The 25,499-nt window shown below is 55.5% G+C and overlaps 1 protein-coding gene, 1 long non-coding RNA gene and 1 other non-coding gene across 9 annotated transcripts in view; 1 reads left to right on the forward strand and 2 right to left on the reverse strand.

Annotated features, from left to right (window-relative positions):
- Window positions 1-4,506: 4,506 nt before the first annotated feature.
- Window positions 4,507-6,876, reverse strand: LOC111756180 (uncharacterized). The gene is made up of 2 exons (XR_010047351.1): window positions 6,740-6,876; window positions 4,507-5,647 (listed from the first exon to the last, which is right to left on the reverse strand). It is a non-coding gene; the product is annotated as an uncharacterized LOC111756180 (long non-coding RNA).
- Sulf2 (sulfatase 2) overlaps window positions 5,645-25,499 on the forward strand; it is a 94,343-nt gene continuing 74,488 nt past the window's right edge. For 3 of the 7 annotated variants that reach the window (XM_003467712.5, XM_013150402.2, XM_013150403.2), the window contains exon 1: window positions 5,645-6,096. In XM_003467712.5, coding sequence (XP_003467760.3) covers window positions 5,932-6,096 — 165 coding nt within the window. In that variant the 5' untranslated portion in view covers window positions 5,645-5,931. Of the gene's footprint in view, window positions 6,097-6,123; window positions 6,279-6,539; window positions 6,689-7,015; window positions 7,145-25,499 lie in introns of those variants that run through there. The other 4 variants (XM_063248223.1, XM_063248222.1, XM_063248224.1 and 1 more) reach the window with 4 other exon arrangements.
- LOC111756209 (small nucleolar RNA SNORA2/SNORA34 family) lies at window positions 22,057-22,193 on the reverse strand. Its single transcript, XR_002790685.1, has one exon. It is a non-coding gene; the product is annotated as a small nucleolar RNA SNORA2/SNORA34 family (small nucleolar RNA).

Consider the following 25,499-nt stretch of genomic DNA (forward strand, 5'->3'; position numbering starts at 1 on the left):
TGCTGGGAACACTCCTCTCCAACCCCCACCCCCTGCCAAATACAAATATCTCCATCACATGCACACTCTCCTGGACAGACTACCTTATTTCTAGGAAAATGCAATTTTTACCTACACGTTTCCAACACTGTTCTTGATTTCCTAACTCATTTTTTATTGCAACTTTAGCTGAAAAACATATTTACCTACATGTTCCTGCATATGGACATCCTATGCTTAAACACCCTATGCTTAAAATTATACAGGCTAGTAAGAAGGGAAAACACACAACAGAGAGAAGAGGAAATGCCCGCATCCCTGGGGGCTCTGCAGTCCACTGGGCAGGGCTTCTGCTTGTCCCTCCCCTACAGGCTCCCATGCTTCAGCTCTGAGCCTCCCAGCGCTGATGTCAAGGGTGGGAATCAAAATACTGTACCTAACCACAGGCCCTCATCCATCAGCCCCAGGCCAGACCTTGCCCTGCCTGGCTCCTCACACAGCAGCGTGTGGCCAACAGTCCGGCCACATCAGCACTTCCAAGGAGTTCTCCCAGAGGCCTCTGCTTGGAGACTGGTTCACTGTGTGCACAGCAGCGCTGGCAGCCACAGGCCTCTGGCCAGCAGAGCCCAGCCTCATTACAGGGCTCCGGGAGGCCCCTGAGTGCTTTGTACATAAACTCATTAGTAACTCATGACAACTCTAGGAGGGAGAGGCTATTGTCACTGTCCCCATTTGGCAGGAGAGTTTGAGGGACAGGGGCCCGTGGTACTATACAGCTGGTGAGCAGACTAAAACTGGATTTGTCTCTAAACACCAGGGTGCAAATTACTCTGTTGTATCACCTCTTCTGTTTAGATGTCACAAACAGGATATTCATTCATTTAACAAATATCTATGGAGTACTGACTGTGTGCTAGACAAAGTTCCAGTCACTGACAGATACAGCCTCTGCCCTCCTACAGCTAGTGCCTGGTGGGATATAGAGAGGGGGAGATAGAGACTGCAAACACAAAATAAAAACAGAATCTCAAAGAGTAACATATTATAGGAAGATATAAAATAGGGAAGAACAGTAGTGATTAGGACACATCTTTCAGTAAAACACACAGGGGGAACACTCCAGGAGATGATAGTGGAGCTAAAACCTAAAGTATGACAAACAGCTGGTGGAGGAAAACCTGGAGAAAGAGTATTTTAGGGAATGGATCCAGCAAGTGCAAAGGCCCTGAGGTAGGAAAGAACTTGAGGAACAAAGAGAAGGATACCACTGTGACTCTTAATCTGAGTGAGCTTGGAAGTGGTTATGGAATTACCATTAATGTCCTCAGATGTGATATTGATGGGCAGGTCATCTGGGAGACCAACATGTTCTAAGAAGATGTCCACTGAGGCCAAGGGCTGCAATCTTCTTTTAAATGGCTCAGCAACATACAATGCACACATGGCAAAGCATTAACTGTGCCTTTTGGGTGCAGAGACACGTCCCCACTGTACTCCTCTTTCAACTTTTCAACTTGAAATTTTCATAATAAAACGGGAAGCAAGAAAGCAGGAAGAGAGTGATGTGGCCGGAGGGGCAGGGTCATGTCATCTCAGGATTGTGCTCAGGAATTCAGATTTCCATCTAAGAGGAGGGGATGGGAAGCCTGGAAGTGGCATCACCTGGTTTGCTTTAAGGGCATCAGCCCAACTGCTCTGAATTTTCCTAGTCCCTGGCAGGGTCTCTCGGGGCCCAGGACAGCAGGTTTCCCACTGTGATTTAAGGAACACTCACTGTGCACTTTCCACACACCAGGCTCTCGGCACGTGTGTATGTCACCTTCATTCATGTCGCTAACGCACATGACAACCTGCAGCATCTCTGATCGTATCCTCGCTCTTAAATGAGGAAACTGAGGCCGGGGGGAGGTCAGCTGAGGAGGCTCCACCAGCACTGACAGAGCCCTGTTAGGCCTCTGCACTGGACCAGCACCGGGTCACCGTCCCATGTTTACTAACTCACCGACATTGCTAATCATAACCGATGAACTATAATCAGAGCTAAGAGGTTTTTGCAACGTGATTATAAAACTAGCCATCCTGTGCCAGCGAGAACCCTAAATTGAACTGCACCAGCGGTCAAATGGATCCTGATTTTCCCTTTAATGAAAGAAAGACCCATAAGCACTGCTTTGTCCACAGAGACCTGCAGCGCGGCCACCAGGAGCCACGTGGCTCTCTGATGTCCCACCGCATGTGCCCTGGCACCGCTGTGTGCAGTGATGTTATTACCTTCCCAACGACCTGGAGTTCATATGTTGACGCCTTCTTGTAGTTTGTCCAGGAGAACTATTGGCATGTCGTTAAGCAACCACACGAATTGCCACTGTTAGCTGGAGTCTTTGAGCAGTGTCTTCACTGGAGATGGGCCCACTGTCTTTTCCAGGGAGGAATTCAGAATCAACATCATTGCTCTTTGAGATCTTGAATAAGCAGCCCCCAGGAGACTGCAATTACAGGCGTTTCTAATTCTCCCTCCCCAGCTAACCCCTGATTCATAAATGTGCACTTTTAGGTGCCAGGCGTTAGAATAAATTAGACTATACAATTACGTGTAATTAAAGGGGAAAATAGCACGCTACCGAGATTAGCTAGGTTTTGCTGAAGTACAGCATGTCTGTGGCGTGTGGTGGCCCAGGAAGGCGGCATGAAATACAATTAGTGTTCTTCTGATTTAATGGGGGCCTATGGAGCTGTTTTTCATTATCACAATATCGTAAGACACGTAAACAGTTTTTCTTCAATGCATTTCTACTGTCAAGACAGGGTGGGTCCCACTGAAAATTCCACAGAATTAGCCACGCATTTATATTGTTATGGATGAAACTGGAATTGGTATTTTAAAACCCATGCAAAATCGTCTCCAACTCAGGAGCTGAGAAGTTTGATCCCAACCCCCTGAGACCGACTGCAGGCTCCCCTGTTCTCGGACAAGTGAGTTGCAGCCAGACTTGCTTGCATTATTAAAGCCACCTGTGCCCCAGCGCGGCCACTTGCTTGCCTGGACCCTTCTGTGGCCAGGTTCCTACTTTGAATGTTTCTCCTTTCCACACCAATTTGTTTGAGACATGTTAAAAGGTTGCTTTTACAACCATCGTAAAACCCCCATCTTCTCCAGCCTAGACCCAGCCAGAAGGGCCGGGGACAATCAGATTGAGTTTCACCCTCTGGAGGAAAAGCCGAAGCACACAGCACGCACGATGGTTCTCATTGTTGTGTGTGAGCCAAGGAAATCCCAGGGCGACTCCGGCTCAGCGCGGCCTGTGGGACCAGCAGGTGTCCTGCACAGCCGGCCACAGAGGAGCTCACAGAAGAGAAAAACAGGCAAGGAGGTTTCAGGAGAAAGGTCCCCCGAGGTTAAACCAACAATGGGGGACAATTGGGGTTGCCCGAGGAGCTTGAAAGGCCCCATTGGAGTCTCCAGCCAGGACCATTGCAGGGACAGATGTCGTCTGGGACTCAAGGGAGACAAGAAGAGAAAGCCTGTCCCAGACAGCAGGGACACAGGCCTCAGGGACTGGGGACTCCGAGGCTCCGGAGATCCTGCTGAGTGACTCCTTAGGCTGGTGGACTGGGCCCTGAACCTCCGCCTACCTCAGGCAGACACTGAGCCCTGAATGGGCCAGCGACTCCCACCTGTGTGAAGGGAACTGGAGAACCATGGGGTTTGCTGGGTGTTACAGGAAGTGGCAGGGTGCCCCTTGCAGATGTTCCAACCCCACGTGTCCCCGTGTGGGACACAGGGCACACATAACCCTGGCCTGCAGCGAACACACACACGCACATACCCAGACATCGACAAGCCAGATCCGTCCCCTTCTCCCTATGGGAGAATCAGGGGCAAAATACAGCCATCACCACTTCGTTCTTTCAACAGCAGCGATGGAGAGGAGGATACACATCTAAAAGATAATCGAGTGACTCCATCTCAGCTCTGCACACAGCCCCCCCTTGCTGAGGTCTCCTTCCGAGGAGAGCAAAGGACAGGGGAGGAACTTGTGGGCAGGGCCCAGCTGGGGAAAGAAGAGCCTGTTCTTGAGATCTGAAAAGCCACATGTGGCGACACAGTGGTGTTTGAACTTTTCAGAGGTGGAAATCCTCCCAGCCCAGAAACATTCTCCAGAACCTAACATAAAAAGCAGGCTGCAGACCTCCCCTAGGCCTCCTTCCCTTCCACCCCAAATGCCCACAGGGCTCTGAGGACCAATGAGAACAGTACTGCTGCAGGGGGACCACCTCCCCCAAGCAGGCCCCAATTCCAGCGAGGTGAAGGCCCACGTGCCATCTCTGCCTGCAGGGAAGATCTTTAGCCCTTGGAGAATCCATTTTCCTGAAAAATGGCTCAGAGAAGAGCATGAGATGACCCGGTAGAAGCACTGCCCCTCGCCCCACAGGACCAGCTGCAGCTGGGCTGTCCTGTACGAGAACCAAGCCACATGCAACTGGTCCAGATGGAGAGGTATTTTAAGAAGAAATACACACCACCTGTCAAGATTAAGAGATTGTGCCAATAATTTTTATATTGAATATATTCTGCAGAGATGACACCTGGCGTATGTTGGTTAGGCTGTTATTAAACCAATTCCACCTGTTCCTCTTTACCTTCTAATGGCCAATGCTAGACAGTTATCAATTAGACCCATGGCCTGCAGCGTACATCTATGGTACAGCAAGCAACACACTGGGTCTGACCTCCCTTCTGAGAGCACAAAAGGGCAGGAACCCCAATATTTTGTGGGAGAAACAGCAAACATGACATTGTACTGCAGAATCAGCCAGCACCATGGGGCCCCAAGTGAGCTTGAGGATTTTTCCGGTTTATTTAAACTCTCGATTAATCTGGGATGTCTAAGGAAGACTAAAAGGCCTCAAGCACCCCACACCTAGTCAAGACATTCAATTTGAACTTCAGATTTAAAAACAAAGACTTTCAGTCTAATCGTATCCTCATACACATCTTGAATTTTTATTAACCTGACAACTCTAGGCACAATTAAGAGTAACAAGGACCTAGGACCAGTAATAGGGAACCTTTAGAAATTTCAGTGGTAACGAACAGCCCACGGCAGCACCCGTGCCATAGATTTGCCACCATTGGCTAAGGTTTGAGTATTGCACATAGCTTGGCTTCCGGAGTTCAAATCCAGATCCATCACTAGTCACCGTGTGACCTTCAGCCAGTGACTTAACTACTCTGTGACCTGGTTTCCATATCTGTATAATGGGCACAATGCCGAGATGTGTTACTACTGCCCACCAGTGCTTTTCTCCATTAGGACTTGTCTACCTTTAGCAGCTAGCTGCATTTCCTGCGGCCACTGGTTGGTTATCTGCTGGCTCTGGGCCCACCCCTTCCAGCTCCATCCCCCTGGGCCTCGGCTGTGGTGCCACAGTGGAAACCACGGCAGACAGCACCACCTGGAGTCCAATTTCCCCCTTTTGGAGGGAGCCGGTTTCTGCTTTCTTTCCTGTTCTCTGGCCATTTCTGAGCGACGCCGCTGTTCTCACTTGAGCTCAAGTTGACTTCTGGGAGAGCTTCCAGGCTCGTGGGAAGGTCCCGGGTGCGTGGGCAGCTCTCCTCGCGGTCTCGCTTGGGGCTGGCCAGGTGCTGGCGTCTCCAAAGACAAACCTGTGTAGATACCGGAGAGCACAGGGCGTTCAGAGCAGGCAGTCGGGTGTTCGCAGACCAGGGTGAGCCCCTGTGAAAGCAGATAAAAGAAAACATTTATTAAGGTGTCATTACGAGGGGAGCGCCCGGCTGGGGCTCTCGCACGTCCAAGAAGCATTTGGCTCCTTCCAGCTCCAGGGCAGGAGGAAAAGAGCCAAAAGGAGGCCAGGATTTTTTTCGTCCCCGGCCAAGTGGACCTGATCGATGGTCCTCCCGACTTTATTGCGATATTTGATTTATTAAGGATGCCCCCCTCCTCTGTGTGGGGCGCGCACGCACACTCACACACAGACACACACACGCGCGCACACACGGCTCTGGCTCGCGTCCCTCCCTCGTTTCCAGCTCCTGGGCGAATCCCACATCTGTTTCAACTCTCGCCGAGGGCGAGCGGGAGCGAGTGTGTGTCGGTGAGTGTGCGTCTGTGTCCCGGCGAGGGTGCGCGCTTGGCGGCGGGAGCGCGGCCAGGCAGCCCACGGGGCCGGAGGCTGCGGAGGGAGGCCACAGCGCGGGACCCCGCTCACCGCGCGCTGCCCCGTCCGGGCCGGACTTCGGGGCCAGGCAGTGCGCCGAGCCCGCGGGGCCGGCCGAGGTACAGCGCTCGCTCGCCGGGAACGCGGGAGGCCGCCGCAGCTCCCGGGTCCCCGCCGCTCCGGCCAGGCCCCCCGGCCCGAGGCCGGCGGTGGACGCTCGGGGCCGGAGCAGCGGGCGGGAGCCGGGCGCGCGGTGCCAAGGGCGGCGGGGCTGGGCGCCCGGGGAGCGCCGGGCGGGGCGCGGAGACGGACTTGGCGAGGGCGGCGCGCCGGGCGGGCGAGCGGGCGGGGGTCGGGGGCGGGCAGAGCGGGAGGGAGGCGCGGCGGCGGCGCTCGCCCGGGATGCGGCCGTGGCGGTGGCGGTGGTGGCGGCTGCAGCGGCGCGGACTCCCCTGCGCCCCGCGGCCCGGCCGGGCTGCAGCAGAGGCGGCGGCGCCCTGCGCCGGGTGAGGCCGCCAGGGTGCGCGCGGTGAGTGGGGCGCGGCGGTGGGGCGCGGGGCGCCGGCAGCCCGAGCCTCACCTGCTTGAGCTCGGCCGCCCAGGTGAGCCCGCGCCGGTCCCGACCGCCCGGCTCCGGCTCCGGCTCCGGCCCCGGCCCCGGGAGCTGGGCGGGGAGGTGGGACGGGCCGGGAGGCGCCGGCGCCGGCTGGCAGCAGGGGGTGACCCGCTTGACCCCGCTGGCGGGCGAGGACTTCCCGCCGCGCCCCAGACCTGGGGGGAGCGCCCCCCTCGGCCGGCCGGCCGCTGAGGCGCGGCCTGCGTGACCCCTCTGGGGTCAGACCTGGAGGATCAGCTAGGAGCCAGCCCACGTGGGGCTTGTCCGGGCAGGACGCGGGCAGGCTGTGGACCGGATCTCAGAGTGAGAACTCAAAGAGGGAGCGAAAGGACAAATAGGATTGGAAAGGCAAACTTCCTTCCTGTCCAGGTCAGAAGCAGCTTCTTCGCCCTGCGGAGATGCTCTCTTCCCCGGGCTTCGGGGTTGGAGAAGTCGGGCGGTGAAGCTGCGGCGATTCCTGGGGTGCACTTTCTCTTTTCTTTAAGCCTGCCGCGTAGTAGTTCATTCATTCGTTCTACCCGCATTTGTGGAGCGCCCTCGTGCCGCCTCCACGTTGAGTTCCAGGAAAACGCTGAGAAGCCTTGTCGGCTCCCTGCGTCCAAAGAGCTGGATCATTGGAGGGTGGCTGGGTGGAGAGAGGTCTCGGGTGGAAGAGTAGTGAGAAAGCCTGGTTTTGCAGAGTGGCCCCCGGCCACATTGCCTCCCTTCCCGGCCCCTGAGGACCCCTGCCCTGCACACAGTAGGCCTCAGCACGCAGTCACACAGTAGGAAGGGCAGCACAGACCTTCGTGGTGCGCAGCCCCCCCCCCCCTTCTTAGAAGTTGTGATTCATCCGCCCCGATTCTGGACAGCCTTTCCTGCAGCTTGTTTTAATCACTTTTGGAGTTAAAAGTCAATATTTAATTAACCAAGTAATTACATTCGGCTTACGTTTGAATCTGGGTATGTGCTCATCTGTGCGTGTTGGGACACCCGCCTTCCCCCTCCATCTGTCCCCTGCCTCTTTCCCACGGTGCTCCCCCAGCCTGCTCTGGAGCCAGATTTCTGGGGGTGACCAGGCAGGTGAGACCGTTTTCCCAGAGGGACGCCCCAGAGTCTGTGCGTGGTGTAGTTAATGGTGAGGGGGACGCCTTTCTGCGACCCCACCTCCCCCTTGCTCAAGGGGGGAGGGGTGTAATTAAATCAAGCCATTCATTAAAGATCAAAGGGGGTGGGTGATGCACTGCAGACCGGTCCCCTTTGAGAAAGGTCGCCCCAGCCTTGTTTGTCCCTGTCCTAGAGGAAAGCTCAGGACAGCTGCCCCGTGTGATTTAATGTTGGAATAGGAGGCAGCTCGGGCTGATGGTGCCGGCTTGACCAATCCACGGTGGACCCTTGCACTGCAGGCCCGACCTCGAAGCCCAGTTTGTGTGCAGGGCAGGGCTCTGGCACCGCTGTGGGTCAGTGTGGCTTTGGGCTTCACACTCTGTGTATACTCCTTGGGTTTTTTATTTGAATTTATGGCTTTTTGTGAAACCCTAATAACATGTTAAGTTATTGAACTGAAGGGTTGAAGGGTGAGCTGCCTGCAGGGATCCTGGGCTTGGAGGAAGCCTAGCTGTGTGTGGCTGAGTGTGCGCATGTGTCTGTGGGTGCATGTGACCCCACCCCAAAGCTCAGTCAGCTGCCACCCCAAAGACCCGGGGATGGGTCTTGGCCCCGACGTTTTAAGCCCCATTTTGGATTTGGGATTGTGAGTCCCTCCTTGTCTCCTGCCTTGGTGGCTGTCCCTACTCACCCCTGGGAGGGTGAGTGCGTGGGTGGGACGACCTGTGGTCTCCTGGGTCAGCCAGGTAGGAGCGTTGCCCAGTTTGTCAGTATTGTTTTTAGACTTCGCCCCTTGAGCCCAGCAGTCCTGTGTTGCCAAAGTGTATCAGCATTTCTGAGCAGCTTGGAGTTAAAAGGTTGAGTCTAGAACCAATAGGTAACTTAGGAACTATCATAGGGCCCAAAAGCATACAAAGCCACTATACATAATAACCCTTGAATCCACGCAAATACCCCGAGTCAGGCTAACAGTTGTCATGTTAAAAATGAGGAAACTGAGGCACAGAGGGACTTGTGACTTGTCAACAGTGGCCCATGGGAGAGCCCTTGGGCTCCTCTCAGTCTTGGCCTTTTGTCCAAATAGAGGAAGAACACAGGCTAAACCAGGAACACACAGAGAGGCGGGGATTTAGCTCAGCAGCACAGCACCTGCTGGCAAGCACAAGGTCCTGAGTTTGATTCCCAGTACCTAAAGAAAAACACGTCCAGAACAACATTGGAAAGTAGAAAACGGTCAATATTTCTTCACCTCTCCCAAACCGTCTCCATTTGGGGAAGCTTAAGTTTGCCTTTTAGGGTTTTCTGCCTGCAGGAAACTATACCTTTGCCTTCTGTCTGTGTCTGCACCCTCCCTCTCCAGTCACTGTGCAAAGGGAACTGGCAAATGTGACATCTGAGGTTTTAGCCCTTTGAAAGAACCATGGTCAGAGGCTGGGCATTCTCCCAGAGTGAGAGACCCTCTCAGTTGTGGAGTTGTCCCGCCATCATCTGAGATGTGGGACACTTGATGTCAGCCCTGGGCGCTGTGTGTGGCTGTGTGGTGGTGGCTGTGGGTTGGGGGGGATGATGCCACCCCTCAACCCGCGCCCCAGTGAGGACACCCTCCCCGGGGCCTGCCTCCCCAAAGGAGCCTTGTGACAGACCCTGGGAGGAATCTGCAGATGCCCCATCCAGCCGGATTCAAGGCGCTATCTAATTGGGAGATCATTAAGATCATTATAATTAATTGGCATCCTGATAAATGGTGTGATTGCCTAATTGGGGCGGTTGCTAGGGAACTGGGCCTCGCTTGGAGCTTACAGGGGAAGAGGCACTGAGCTGGCCACAGTTGGCGTTAGGGTTACAGACCCGGCCGGGAGCGGGCAGGAGGCCAAGGCGCCTCACCGCCTGGGCTGGGCTCCCTGAGCAGCTGCCGTGTATGAGTAGCAAATGGAACATCGGTTAGGAGCCTTTTCCTAGAAGGACTGTAGAGTGATCAGTTTCCTTTCTCTTGCAACCCACAGAAGTGGGGGAAAAACCCTCAAACCAGCTTAAGCAGAAGGGGTCCCTGTCGGCCTCCATAACCGGACATGCTTAGCACGGCTCTCGCATTAAGCGCAGACGGACTTGGGGCTCAGATCTGGTCACCAGGGTCCATTCGCCGCCACCTCTGCTCTGCCTCAATGGCTCTGGCTTTCTTCCCAGCTCTGAGGCCACTGGCACTGGCAGCCGTGGGCACAGTGGCGAGGACAGCCGAGCTACCTGGCCACCTGCCCAGTGGTGGTGAGGGGGCTGTGACTCAACCTCTCTGTGCCCCCGGTCCTCACTGACAAACGGTGGTGACCCTAGCACCTGTCCCGCCTGAGCACCGCGTCTGGCTGTTATCGGAACAGAGGCAGGAGACCCGCCACCTCCGGTCTGCAGGGAAGAAGCACAAGCTTCTTTGGGGGAACGCCCACCTGAGCCCTGGGATCCCCTCCAGCTGGGTGTTCTGTTCTCAGTGCACACAGTCAACTCACAGTGGACCCCTAATCCTGCTGTGGACAGGGACACTGACCACTAGGACCCAAAAGCCGGGGAGAACTGGGAAGCAAGTAGCCATGCTAACGTGAGCGGTGGTGGTCACAGGGACCTGTCTGCACTGGAGCTGAGCTGAGGACCTCGGGAACATCACGGCCACCCTCTTGCCCAGGGCAGCAGGTGTCTCAGGACTTAGCTTCACAGAAGCAGCCTGGCCCAGGTCCTGCACTTTCTGGGGGCTCGATTGCCCATGAAAATCAACTCGAAGTGCTTATTTACACCATGAAATCCAGACCCAGGCAGGGAGAGGGCATCCATGTGGGTTTCAGAGGCACAGACTGGGGGAGGAGTCCCTGGAGCCTGAGGCTGAGGACCCGCCTGGCTGACAAGGTCACCCCAGCTCGTGCCTGCACACTCGGGCTCTGTGATGTCTGCCAAGGGCCAGGCCCTGGGTTAGAACAGGAACCAGCAATAGAGGACCCTGCACTTCCCGGGGCCAAGAGGCTGGTACGGATGGACGAAGCAAATGAGCCCACGGCAGGGCTGTTTCTGAAAACCAAAAGCATCTCAAGGGAACAAAATAGGGATGGGTAAAAGCTGCCTGAGGGGTTGAGATGGGGGCGACTTCAGGCAGGTGGGCTGCAGAAGCCTCTCTGAGATGGTGACCTGTGAGCTGTGGCCTGCATTTCAGGAAGCAGCTGGCCTTGAGACGAGCTGAAAAGGTATGGGAATAGCTAGTGCAAAGGCCCTAAGGCAGCAAAGAGGGGGTCCATCCAAGTCCCTTGTTCCAGACATAAATAGAAGTCCAGAGGTAACATGCTGATACTGTTGGAAATGACCTGGGGAACCATTGGTGGCTTTAAGGTAGGGCATGGCATGATTGGTGTCTCAGAGGTCTCGATGGCTGCTGTAAAGTGTAAAGTATGCATGGCACCTGGGGGTCAAGGGCAGTCTGGTGGGAGCCAAGGGGGCCTGGAGGGTGGCATCATGGAGCTGCAGTGCATATATGCCCTGGACATTATTTGCGGAAGGTGCCCTCGGTATGTCCTGGTGCGCTGACCGCTCAGAGTGAGGGAAAGGGCAGCAGGTGTCAGGTGCTGGGGGACAGGCAGCAGGGGAGGCATTTTGATGGTCAACCCTGCAGTTGCTGCCACACATCCAGATTGTCAAGGCACTGGGCAGCTGGTGGCCCAGCACAAGGAGACCCCTTGGTGAGGCTGGGATAGGCCCAGGGAAGGAGTAATGTGGACCTCAGCGCCCTTTGTGTGAGCCGAAGCTCCTAGGGCGGCGGATCCCCGAATCAGCAGTCACCCTTAACTTGGGAGCCCTTGCACGCTCAGATTTTTCAGGCCGTGGGGCCTGATGTGCTGATCCAGGAAGAGAATCCTGCATGCAAGGTGTGCACCCTGCCTGTTGTGGGTGCATTCAAGGAATGTTTAACCCCCATCCTCCCACCCCGGCCCCTGAGCCGTGAGCCCTCCTCCCGCTCCCGCTCAGCACAGAGAATGAAGCAGGGCTCGATGTGCCACAGCCATGGGATGGCACCTGGGTCTTGGTGGTCTTGGCCAGCAGGTAGCAGACCGCCTGGGGGTGCAGCCGTCAGAGCTGCTCCTCCAGTCCAGCCCAACCCCGTGGATTCTTTGTAGCCAGAACGACCGAAACCCTCCACCGCCCCTCATGTGGTCTCCAAGTGCATGCTGCCCGGGGCCCCTGGCCTCTGACCCGGAGCTTCGCCTGCAGACGGCCTGGTCCGTTGCGTGGTGCACCTGGGCCCCGCTGGAGACTGCGGGAAATTCTAAGCCCAGCTCAAGTCAGGGAGGCGTTGGTGGGCAGGGCCTGCCCCAGGGACCCTCGCAGTACCCTGAGATGTTTGGCCAGGTGGCTGCCAGATGTGGTAGGGAAGAATGTTGCTGACAGTTTTTCTTAAATTGGCTTGTGGTGTGGAACACAGCAGGGACTTGATCCGCCTCGGTAGCCAGAGAGGTGGGACCATCAGTTCCCAGGGGTGGCGGGGTGGAAGGCTGCATTTCTGACCTGCTGTAGACTCACTGTCCACAGACTTCTGAATGCCCATTTATGTGACTATTTCAGGGAACGGGGACATTTTCCAGGATTCTTATTTGAATGTGGATTAACCTGTATTCACTTTGAGCAATAGAATTCTCAGCTCAGAGTGAAATAGAAACTTTTACTTCTCATAAAAATCCCAAAGCACAAGCGTCCCTAGTTGTCAATACAGCAATGTCATGAGAAACTCGGGATCTTTGTATCTTGTGTTCCTCTGTACTGTAGCTTTGACTTGATTGCCTCATGGTTTCAGTGTGGCTGCCACAGCTTCATACATCACATCCCCTTGCAAAACGGTACTGTAGATGGATTGGCTGTTTCACTTTTAATCAAAGAACAAAATCTTTCTAAGAACACCCACACTGCAGACTTTGCTTTATGTCTCATCCAATCAGAGTAGGGTTTCATACTCCCGTCTAACCCAAACCCAGGGAAGGAGCAATGGAATTCTGCTGTTTGGGTTAGCTCAGTGGTTCTCAAATTACCAGATCAAATACTCTCTTCTTACAGCAGATACTGTTCAAGTTTACCTGAAATGCATTCATGGATCTATACCTGTCTCCACATCTTCATCAGTGAAATACCCTGACTGTAATGAAAGGGAAAGCCTGCCGGCCATGGTGGCCCGGGCCTGAATGAGCACACAGGAGGCTGAGGCAGAAGGGTTCCCGCAAGCTCAGGGGCAGCCTGGGCTACAAAGTGAATCTAAGACCAGCCTGAACTGTGCGGTGAAACCTGCACGGGCGTGCCAGGGAAGCTTTTATTGTCAAAAAGACAATAAAAAGGAAAATGATTTGTGGTCACGTGCACTGCAGGCTGTGAGCTCGGACTCCACATTTGAAGACAGCATGCAACAGATGGGCAGCTTTAATCCCGTGAGCAGCGCAGCTGCAAACAAAGGAATATTCTAGAACAGCGCATGGCTCACCCAGAGTTACAATGACACAGGCCAGGCTGCCCCAGTCTCCTCCCAGCTTCCGGGGCACCCCTTGATGAGGGCAGAGCCCCTGAAAGATGGGCCGGGGGTCACCTCGAGTTACCCCAGGTCCAGCCCCCTACCCCTTACTCCAGCCTGCAACAGAAGTCACAAGGTCAGTCTGGGCCACGCAGAGTCACCCGGGCAGGAGCAGGACAGAGTGGGAGACCGGGCCACGGAGGCATCCCCGGGGTCACCCTGTCGTCACAGTCGGGCCCCAGTGTCCAGGTCCCATCTCAAGTCGCTGCTTCTCTCTGAGCCTCTTCTGGGGGCATCAGGGCAGCGTCTCGTTGAGCTGGTGTGGGACGGGGGTCAGTGCCCGGGTGAGGATAGTACTTCCCAGGGCGGGTGTACCCCGGACAATTACTATCACTCGTATCTGGAGGGCCTGTGTTAGCTTTGGGCACCCGGCCAAACGCCTGGGTCACCGGGCTCTCTGCCCATGAGGAAGCCATCGGTCTGCTGGCAGCAGATGAGGAAAGTCCAGCACAGAGGTGACTGTCGGTCACGGGTGCCCTGGATGGTGTGCTCCCTTCCCTTACCTGCCCCCTTGGAGTGGAGCAAACCTCGCTGCCCGACTCAGTGGACAGAGCCTGGAGCCTGTCCCCCAAGCCCCAGGTGGCATTTGTCACCACATGCATGGGTCGGTGCTGGGGAGCAGGGCAGACACCCCTCACACAGGAGCTCCTGAAATCAAGGTCAATGAAGCCAGCACTCTGGGGTGGGGGGCAGGCTCAGTGTGTCTCAGCCAGAACCTGTGCGGGTGCCCTGTAAATGTATGTCCTGGAAAGGCTGTGAGGAAGGAGGCGGCTTGGGGACCTGCTGGCAGATCTAGAGTGAGCGTTTGGGCCTCTTTGCTTCAAAGTGGCTGCTGAAGGCAAGGAAGTCACAACCTGTTCCTCACTTGCACAACATAAAGGTGGCAATGGAGAGGGCTGGCTTCACTGTCCTTGTCCTCATCCCTTGTGGAGGAAGGACTGTTTCCTTCGTGCCACCCCAGGGCCAGTGGGCTCCCAGGGGCCCCCTGGAGTGAAGGCGGGGCTCGGAGGCCAGGGGTGTAATACCAGCTCTGCCCGCCTGCCCTGCCCGCAGGAAGGGGCCGCCCTGGGCTCACAGGAAGGCTCTCTGCTTCCTTTTATTAACCTATGGTCTGTTTCGTGCCTTTCAGAAGATAGTTGTCAGGTTTTTAGCGATTGTGAGATTTCATTTCTTCAAAGACATTTCCACTCCTGGAAAACAGGAAGGTCGTTGCACAGTGGTCATGCGTCCTCTGCTTTGCCTGAGTCCCCGTTGCCTGGGGCTGTGACCACATCCATCTCCTGTTATCCTCCTGCTGGTCCGTTTTGCTCACCGCAGAGCTGTGTTCTCTGCCGTTAGGTCTCCACCCCAAGTGGTGAGGGGAGATCTGGACGGGGAGGTGGGTTTCCTACACCAGGCCAGCGTCCCCTGTACACGTCCCCAGCCCACCCACACAGGCCCTCAAGTTTGGCTGCTAGCATTCACGCCGAACGGTCACCCTCCAGGGATGGCGCGTTGCAAATAGGTTTGTAATAATATTAGAAAAAACATCTGTCGAGTGCTTGTTGCCAGACGTGTAGTCATCAGATAACAGTGCCTGCCTCACCTCCGCGCTGTTAACGGGAGACTGCAGTGTTGGGGGGAGGCCCCGCCAGGCCCAGAGTCTCGAGTCTGTCCCCCTTGTGCCCACTGGTACTGAATGAATGAATACATGGATGCGGGAGCCGCTGCTGACCAGAACCTCGGGAGGCTGGGGAGTCCTGGAAAGACTGCAGAGCAGGCTTAGGAAAAGACAAGAACAGGGGCATTCCAGAGCCTTGGCCACCTCCCGGAGGCCCCAGCAGCACACTTGCTCCCCGCTGGCCCTCTCCATCCTGGTCACTTCCTGTGAGAAGACCATGGTAGTCGGTCCACTCCCTCAGCAGTGACAGGCAGACACAGTGAGAGCCTGATAGGCCGAGCTTGGTCACATGATTGCCGTGCTGCGAGAGGGTGGCCTCTGGGTTACAGAGAGTCCTGGAGAGAAAGTTCACCAGACCTGGCTGCAGCCCAGAGGCTGTGCCTAGCGTGGGTTCAATCACTAGGAAAATGGGGTGCTGTTGTCCAAAGAAGCGACTAGATACTGGACAGGTGGACAGACAAGAAAAGTTAGAAATCTACAGCCTCTGCTGGGCAGCCCTGTCCTTGGAGGAGCACTTAGTGTTTAAAAATGAATAGAGGAATGTATTTCTTAAGACAGCTATAAATAGAAGGCCAACAGGTGCTGCTGGGCATCTGGACGCCCGTCCCCCCTCCTCTCTCTTTCTCTCTCACTGAAACTGAACCTGGGGAACATTGAGACAGGGTCTTGCTGAGTTGCTCAGGCTGGCCTCAAGCCTGCAATCCTCCTGCCTCAGCTTCCCGAGTAGCTGGGATGACAGGTGTGTGCTACTGCACCCAGCAGCCCCTTCCTCTTCATGGTGCCACACAGACATGCAGACCCCCGCCGTGCCTCAGTGCACTCATCTGAAAAATGGGAGTGATTAGCAGTGGCCCCTGACAGGCAGAGCACCTGTGTCCCGCCATGGATGCTGGCTGTCGCTTGCCGCCCCAGCGTCAGCACACCTGGTGACACCCAGCAAGTCCCCTAGCAGCTGTGAGGCCACGGGTCAGGGACACGGATCCCGCTCGCCAAGGCTCGGATCCCTACCCCCTCCCGCTGGTCTGTTTCCAGCTCTAATTAGATTGCACAGCAGGTCCGGGGTGGGAGTAGGGCTCATTCCAGATGTTCTCCCCTTGCACCCCTCACCCTGGCGGATTATTCCGTAAAAGTTGCTTCAGACTCCTGCCCCCGCCTGCAGTCCGAGCTGCTGGAATAATTGTAAGCGCCGGCCGTTTCCAAGGTGAGCTAATCACAGAGGCTGACGGGTGAGGCCGCAGATCAGGTGGAAAGGGAAGAAATAATTGGATTATTAATACCCAGCAACCAGCTCAGCCTTTCATCCCTGTACGTTCTTCCTGAAGGAAACAACACTCTTTGGACACTAAAATATGCATTCTGTGAGGGTAAACAGGGCTGGGAACGCGCGCGGTTCAAACGTGGGCTGGGGGCGGTGCGAGCCGGCCAGGCGGCCTGTGGCAGCCCTACTGAGAGCCAGGCCACAATTAGGCGTGAATAATGACTCTGTTCAAGTCCGACTTTATTGCTTTTGGCCAAAGGCCTTTTGCAAAAATAACTCTAACTCACTGCCAGGGAAGCTTTTGTCCTCAACCGAGACAAAGGAACAAAGAACAGAGGTGGAAATTTCTGATTCCCGTTGCCCCTAAACGCCCCAAAAGGACAGCAGGTGTGGCTTGGCCCACAAGGCGTGGGCTTGGGGAGAGCAGCGCCAGTGCACGGATCACACTCCCCACTTTCGCCATGCAGATCTTCATGCTGGCCGTGCCCATCACAGGCCCTTTGCATTGCTTTTGTCTTTGCTCAGCATTTTGCTTATTATCAGCCTGCCTTCCCCCTTCTCGTCTTGGCTCAAATGTTCCCTCCTCCAAGAGGCCTGACCTGAGTTTCTCTCTATCCTGTCCCTCTGGAAGCTTCCTCCAAAGTTGTTGGGACACGCTGGAATTCCTCATCTGTTGAGGATCCAGAAGGTCAGCATCTGAAGACAGAGCCCTGCCTCGAGTCCGCTGCCCTTTCCCAGCATTACACAGCACCTGACACATAGTAGGTGTTCAGGAAAGAGCAGACAATGGGGAAGGTTTCCCAGCCATGCTCCGAGGGCCTTGCTTGGTGTGGTCAGTGTCAGAACGGAGCGGATGTTCTCCAGTGTCTCCGTGCGGTCCGGCCGCCGGTCTCCCTCACACCCTGACCCGGGCTCCTCGTTCTCCAGGTCCCTGCCTGGTCCCTGAGAGCATCTGAGTTTGCATCCCTGCTTTAGACAAAGGCCACTGCAGACAGGTATCTCTCTCCAAAGGTGACCAGACACCTCTTGGAGCGAGGTCCAGGCCCCTGGCCAGCAGGAACTGACCCACCTTGCAGCTGAGTTCCATTTTGGGTGCTGTCGTGATCAGTGCTTGTGGTTCTCAGTTGGGGCTCTTACGTCTCCTTGGGGACATTTGGCAGCATCTAGAGAGCTTGTTGCACCTGAGGGTGGGTGCTGTTTTGGGTACAGTGTGAGCCTCAGGAGGCTGAGAGACCCGGCCCAGGACAGCTGGGGCTCCCTCCCCTGGGAGAAGAGAGACTTCTTCCCAAAGCAACAGACTGACTCAGAAGGGGACCAGCAAGCACACGTCCAGAGGGACGCCGAGACCCAAAGTCGGGAGTGCACAGGGCCGTCTCCTCTCGCCTCTTACAGAATGGGCCATCTGTTTCATGCCTCAGGCGCTGTTTGGGAAACTGCTGTCTCCAAAGGCTTTCTGGGAGCTGGCCTGCAAGGCCACGTTTGCGTCTGGGCCCTGGGGAAAAGCCACGCGGTCTCGGGTGAGAAGTGTGTGCAGCCTCCTGCCAGGCTGCGGGGTTCACATCCTTCCCAGGCTGGCCCCGGCGCCTCAGCCCAGCACCCCTGGACTCCTGGACAGTGCTGTGGTGACGGCAACCCTGAGCCTGAGGGCCTTGCAGGCTGAAGCCTCAATTTAGTCACCTCGGTCCCTGAGAAGGGTTGGGGGAGTTAGGACCACTTCCCAAATCATACCCCCCACTTCTAGGTGGTTTTCTGCATGTGTTAAATGGGTTCTCAGAAGCAGAGCATAGGCTGCTGGGGTAGCTCACTCCCAGGACCAGCCCTCCTTGCCCTCTGTCCCCTAGGGTCACCCTTGACCTCTGAGGATCAGGGACTCTGGAGCAGGGGTGGCATCAGCTCCCAGGTAGGATCCGACTCAGATCTCTCACTTCCTGGGGGGCTGGTGGGTGTTCCCCGATGGCTGCAGAGCAGGCTTGCTGGCGTGTGACCCAGGCACCCCATGGAGCAGCAGGATCTGAGTCCCCACCCTGGATCTGTCTGACTGTGTATGGCCCACAGCAAGAGGACCCTGAGGGACAGCAGGGAAAACCAGCAGCTCCTGACTCTCGGAGCCCTCCGCTGTCATCTAGGAAGTCAGATGTCACCCTGAGGCCACCTGCCAGGAGGAAACCCAGACCACACCACTGAAAAGCCACAGACAGGTCACTGGGGACCAGTGGCCTGCAGCAGCCACCAAATGACCCTGCGCCAGCCCCTGAGGTCTGTTGGCCTTGTGCACTGACGGTATAAAGCGGAGAGCAGCCAAGATGCCGTGTCCCATTGCAAGTTCCAATCAGGAGTCTCCGAGCATAAAGGGATTTGATTCTGTTTCAGGGTGGGCTGTCCTCCAGGGTCAGCCCTCAGAGCACTGGCCCAATGCCGCTGCCCCTGCCATTCAGACGCTGGTTCATTTGCTCCCCGCCTGGCCTCCAGAATCTCCTGTCCCTTTGCTGCTTCCAGGTGATGTGCTGTTCCCAGCCCTGTCACCTGTGCCCTGGATGGTGGCAATCATCTTGTCACCTCTTGGTATCCACCCCCGCTCCTGCACACAGCAGAAGAACCCTGTTAAGATCTGCACCCAGGGGGCTCAAACCCCGCAGCACTGCCTTGTCTGCCCCGTCCAGCTGCATTCCTCCCTTTGTCCCTCGGGCATCTGGACGTGTTCCTACCTCAGCACATCTGCCGTCGCTCTTCCCTGGGACTAGGATTCTGTTCCCTGAAACATCCACAAAACATTTCCTTCCCTTCCCTTCCCTCAGAGCCCTGCATGAATGTCTTCCCGTCTGTCCAGAACCCTTCTTTGACCAAGTTTTAAGTAGCATGCACACACACCCCAAAGCACCTCCAGCCTAAGGTTCCTTTTGGTGTCTGATCCATGATTGCTCACTTGGTGATCCCAGCATTTAGCATCCGGCCTGTGTGTAGTAAGTGCTCGGGAAATGTTTGTCGAGTGCCTGGAAGAATTGGCAGCTACGCTGTGCCAGAGGCGGGGGCTGTGGAGTAAACGGGAAAGACGCAGCCCCTGCCCTGTGGCCCTGCAGCGGGACGATGGCTCAGCACAGCCCTGGGTGGGACCCACACGCAGCGAATGCGGGCTGCCATGTGCTCTAAGAGGGCAGAGCTGGGCCCGGGCCGGGAATGTCACCCTCCACCTCCACCTGGTGAGGACCAGAACTCAGGGCTCCCCGCTTGCTTCCCCTCTGCCTCACCACCTCGTCAGCGGACAGCTGAGGGAAGTTCTCTGAAGGCACCTGCTCCTGCCCCTGGTCTTGCTCTCCATCCCACTGGCCCCACCAGCCCAGAGCTGTCCTGGAAGCCATCTGCCTCCTACCAGCTCTCCCTCGTGAGTCCATTTGGTTGTAAGTGGCAGAGAAACAACTTGGAATGAACTAAGAGGAAAAAGAAGGGCTCTGACTCACGTCAGTCAGAGAAGGAGGAAGCTGTCCTAGAAAGACTATAGCTCACAGTCTGAGCGGGAAAGAGGAAATCACTGAGCTGGAAACAACTCAGAAGCGGCCTTTCCTCCTGTGCGGTTAATGGGGTCCACTTCTCAAATGTCAGGACCCAAGTGCCTTTAAGTTCGCAGAGTCACTCTGTGTGTGTCGGCTTCCTTGTCACTGTACGTGAGGCAGATGGCACCAGGCTCCCTACAACATCAAGTCAGAATGATAGGGAACAAGTTGGCGGGTTAGAGAAAGCAGTACCTCTTCCTGGCCAATCAGGATACAGCACCTGAATTACTCTGGCCAATCACTGATGCAGGGAAGATGGAAGGTTCTTATTGGTTCAGGCCTGATCACGTGGTTTATAGGCGCGGTCACCCAGGCCATAAGAAGCCAAGTCACCCACCCACCTGGTAGGTGGCGTTGCTGAGAAGCAAACCCAGGTGGCCAGGTGCGGATCCCAGCCAGCCCTGTTCCTGTTCCCGCTGCGTTTTCCTGGCTTATGCATAGATCTGTCCACTCTGTTAGTGCTAAAACAGCATAGATTTTTATCTGGTGTTTTCACTGATGATAAATCAGTGCCAGGCATGAAGCTGGTGCTCAGAAATATTTGTGGCTTCTCGACCGTCTACTTCCCAGGTATGCAGAACATTTTGATGCTCAGCTTCCTAAGCCCTAGAAGACGTTGTTTCCAAACTTGCCTTGAGCCCTGGCTGTGACCCTTACTCCATTCCAAGAGTTTGCCTTTCTTTCGGCTCCTGTTTCTCACCCCTCAGCTACCCTGGGATCTTTCGCCCACAGCTTTGGCTATGTTGACCATATACACCGTCAGCTTCATGAGGTCAGGGACTTTGTTTTCCTGACATTATATCCACAGTGCCAAGAACTCTGCCTGGCACACAGGAGCCTGTGGTGTCCTGTTTGCATTGATAGTTGCATACACAGCTGGGTTGCCAGGCCCTGAATTTTGGCCTACTATGTGCCCTTCCCTTGATGCCCAACTTCTAGTCCAAATCCTGAGGACTGTCTTGAAATTTGACCTTTACCACCCCCCCACCCCAACCCCCCAACCCCCCCCCCCTGGAGAGCCTTCTCTTGTGCCTGGTCCTTGGTTTTGAGAGCTGGCTTGGTCCTCTGCCTGCAGGTGGAATTCCATAAACTGGCCCAGAGAGGACCCCAGGGGTAATCTGCTCCTGGGGAGGTGACAGGGGGAGACTGTGGCTGTGGGTTGCTGGTGCTCCTGACCTGTGTGACAGCCCTAGAGAGGGGAGGCCTGCAGAAAGCATGCTGCAGAGAGGTGGGATGCCAGGGAGTGGAAGGTTTAGCAGGTGCACGTGTGTGTGCTGTGTTGTGTGTCTGGAAACCGCCCAGCGGGGAGGCTCAGGACCTGGCGTGCCCACCCTCCCACCCGGCATCTCCCACCCCGTCCGCCTGCCGTTGGCTCAGGTTCTTCCCCGCCTGCAGCACCGCGTCCTCCACCTCTTCCTCCGGGTTTCTGTGCGTCCTGTGGGTTCTCTGCACTTGGCTCCGCTGGGGATTTCCAGGGCTGATTTCGGGACTGTGTAACAGGTAGCCCTCCCGGCTGCCCAGAGGCGAGCAGTCCCCCTTCTTCTTCTTGTTTGTGAGGCACACATCACCTGAGGCTTCCTCTCATTCCTTGGTTTCCAAGCAAGCAGAGTGAGTGGGCGTGGGGTGAGGACGTCAGCTCAGCTTCCCTGTCTTTTGTTTAATTTTATTTTATTTTATAGGGGGTAATATTAAACACATCAAAACAGGACAAAATGGGACATAAGGAAGCAATGTAAGAGATACAAATTTCAAAGCTAGATGACCTGAGATCTTCACTGTCTATCATATTATCTCTTGTTTTCTTCCAAATAGTTGTCCATGTCTTTGCATACAGAGAATTCATACAAAGCAACATAATATAAAAATGATCCCAACAGAATGAGGAAGGTGTTTTAGGTCTTCAAAACCAGACAATTGGGAAGTCACTAATGGCTGTCATAGAGTCTCTCCAAAATAGCTGTCCATACTTTCATGTATATTGAAGTTCAACAAAACAAAACAGGCAGGGGAGAGGGGTTGCTTGGTTTCCCAGGGCTCCAGGTCCCAGCATGGCACGGCTCCCAGTAAATGCTGGTGGCTCCCCTCCCGGGCCACCGCAGCCTGCCACGCTCACAGCCACTCACAGGGTGGGGGTAGAGGGTTGCTTCAAGCTGTTTCTTTCTAATGAATTGACCATTTCATTGCCCAAGTTCTGAAATGGCCAAAAAACCATAGAAAAACATCTCTTTAGGCTCCTGCTTGAAACCAGCAGCATCAGGAAGCTGCCAGCCTTGATTCAGGACCACAGCTTCTCTGTCTTTTCAGCTTGGGGCCCTGCAGGAAGCATTTGGTGCCCTCCAGCAACAGCATGAGCAGAATATAAGAAACTGATATCCATCCATGGATGGGCGATGGCGGGAATGTTTGCTGACACCTGGAGAGAGGTGTGGTCGTTAGCGCCCAGCAACCTGCCAGGAAGGGTGCCTTGGAAGTGCCCAGCCTCTCCTCCAGCCCTCCTAACCCTAACTGCCTTCAGGGCACAGTGTGTCAGCCTATGTAACCAGGACCACCTCTCTTGGGTATCTAGTCGGCAGTTGCCACCAGCACAGAATCTACCCACTCCCAGCGCCCATAGAAACCCATCCACGGTCTTGGATGCCCTCTCATTGGCCAGGCCTAGGTCAAGTGTCTGTATCTGGGCCAATCGCTGGGGCTAGAGAGATGGGATGTGCTGATTGGCTCCATCCGGGTCATGTGGTCCTGCCCTCAGTCCAGCTAGGGGAGTGGGGGGAAGAAAGCAGCGGTGGGCAGTCAGCACAGTGAGGGACCCTTCCCGGGAGCAGGGAAGGAGAAAATTCTTCATCACATTCACAGATATTTTGAGTGCTATGTCCCAAGCTGTGTTTTAGGTGTTTGCAATACAGACACAAAGCTGAAAAATACCTGTGCCTTTAGGGAGGTGACATTCCCTCCGTAAAGGACAGAGAGAGAACTGACACAGAAATAAGTAAAGCAGCCAGTTGTCGGAGGTGATAAGTGCTCCAGGGAGGGCAGAGACTTCCATTTCAACGCGCAAAAGTGGATCAGAAGGAGGTGAGAACAGGGCTATGAAGATACTGTGTCTGGATGAAGGCTTCAGGCAGCGGCATTTGCAGGTGCAAAGGTCCTGGGGTTGGGCCCACTTGGCATGTTCAAGGAGCAATGCAGAGGCCACGTGGCTGGGACCAGGTGAGGAGGGAGAGAAGAAAGGAATAAGGTCAGAGAGGAAATGAGGCAGATTGCTCAGTCTTGGTGGCCCTTCAGAGAGTTTGCAGGTTCTCAGAGGCTTGTAGTAGAGAAATACAGGGTCTGACTTTTGTTGGAACAGGATCTTTCTGGCTGCTTTCTGGCTGGAAGCAGAGAAGCCCGTTAGGAGGCTGTTGCCCCGTGTGGAAAGGATCACCCTGCCTCACACACTCCAGGCCCTTATGCTATCTGTAAGTAGGGGGAGGAGCTAGGCAGGCGGCCACCACCACGCTGGGACACGTGGGGGCCTGGGAGTTGCAGGGTGCTGGCTCCAGGCCCCTCTGCCCACCCCCAACTCCTTCTGCCTCCTATCAGGAGCCCCATCTGACCCAGCCTTGTTCTGCCCCACCCACTTCCTCTCCCACACCCTCGCTGCCTGATCCAAAGTTCTGTCTGTGCCTTTTGTCAGATTTGGGGATCCTCAGTGACAGCAGCCCGCTGGGTCTTTCCAGGCAGGCCTAGGTGAGTTCCCAGTCACCCTCCAGGGGTGGTAGCCAGGACGGAGGTTGATGATTACCCCAAGACTGTCTGCGGATCAGCAGATGGCCCCACAAGCAGCAGCACTGTCTCTAAACACTCGGGATATCATAGATGTCGTACTGGTCTGGGGCCCTTCGTTAAGTCCTGTGAAAAAGCATAGGAGGAAGTGGAGGTGCTGGACAGACCCTCAAAGAGCAGGTTAGACAGGTAGTGGACCGGCAGTGGATCGGGTGTTAGCAGGCCGGGTGTTAGCGATCCAACAGACTCCTGCCACAGCCACTTGGAATGTTGTACCAAGGAAAAAAAAAGGATGCAGAATCCCTTGTGTCATTTTTAATTGATTCCTTCGGCATCCGGAGAAGGGCTGGCATGGGCCCAGGATGAGTCTGAGCCAGGGGAATTCATCAAAAATCGACCCACTGATGACTTGATCTGATGAAATAATTAGCTCCTGTTACCCTGCGCCCTGGTCGGGAGCTCTGACTCCATCCGCAGGAAGGAAGGGCGTCCTCTTGGCAGGTTAGACCCGCCGGCCGGAGGAGGGAGACAGGACCGGAACCCAGAAACCCAGCTGATTGCACTCCGGCCCATCCCTGCTGGCCGAGGGCTCCTAAGACACTGAGTCTCCTGGCCCCCCTGTACCCACACAGTACAGCCTCGGGGCCAAAAAGACCCTCAGAGAACACCTGGCCGCCTGCTGCCTTATTTGGCAAAGGAGGACACTGAAGCCAGGGTGTGTGTTGTGGCTGGGTCTAGATGTCCCCCTAAAGCTTCATGCAGTCATAGGTGGGGCTTTTTCAGTGGTGGCTGAATCTAGGGTGTGTGATTCATTCATGGTGCAATGCTAAAATTAAGGTTTCTAGGATTAAAAATGGATGATTACTAAGCGGCCCTCTGGGTTGGCTCTGCTCTGATGCCGGTGGCCCGGATGCAACACGGGGCACAGAAGGAGGTCTGTGGCTTGCCTGCTGTGCCACTTCCTGCACTCCATGAACTGTCTCTCCGCAGTGCCTGCCTGCCTCAGTGCCCTGCCTTGGAACCAGCCAATGAGGGACAAACTGAGAGCCGCATAAACCTTTCCCCCTTCTACATTGGGTGCCAGGTATTTTGTCTCAGCATCCTAGGAACTCGCCCTCAGATCTGCCTCCAGGGCATCTGTTGAGCTGGCAGATGAGTGTGAACCGTTCTTGGCCGGGTGATCTCACTGGGAAGTGAGGTAACTGGGCTTTGGCCTCCTCCTCTGTTAAATGGGTTCAGTCTTGATGGGTAAACAACAGATGGACACCTGTAAAATGCTCAGAGCAGTGGCTGGGGCACCGAGAGCTCTCGGGAAGCTTTTGCGCTTGGTTCTAGTGGGAGAGTTGGCAGCCCTTGGGGATTCCCTAGCGGTGTTAGCCTGTCGTGGTGGCTGTGCGGCTGGAGGAACATGAATCCACACTTTCCAGTGTAAAGCACCCCCACAGTGTGTGTTGGCGGGGAGGGGAGAGGGGGTGCCAGTCAGTCATGGGGTGTTCCCCACACCCCTGGGGGACCCAGGCTTTTCTCCTGTCAGCCCTCGACCTCCCCTTCCCACAGCAGCGCCAAGTCTGGGATGGTGCTAATTTGCTGATTCCTTTCCGCACCTGCCAATCTGCACTAACAAGAGCGCGTGCGTGAGCACAGTGCCCACGTGGAGAGGGAGCGGGCGCCTCTGCCCAGCTTTGGCTCTGTTTATGCGATTAGCTCCCCATGAGGGGACACCCATTTTCCATCCATGCTTGGGTGGACAGAACATTGTATTCTTCCAAACCGTGTGTTTGTAGTTTTATTTTGAAATCGAGACCATTTAAGGATGTGCGCGTTAAGCA

The sequence above is a fragment of the Cavia porcellus genome, unplaced genomic scaffold (genome assembly GCF_034190915.1).
Source record: "Cavia porcellus strain 051 isolate PalLab524CR breed Dunkin Hartley unplaced genomic scaffold, mCavPor4.1 scaffold_5, whole genome shotgun sequence".
Lineage (NCBI taxonomy): Eukaryota > Metazoa > Chordata > Mammalia > Rodentia > Caviidae > Cavia > Cavia porcellus.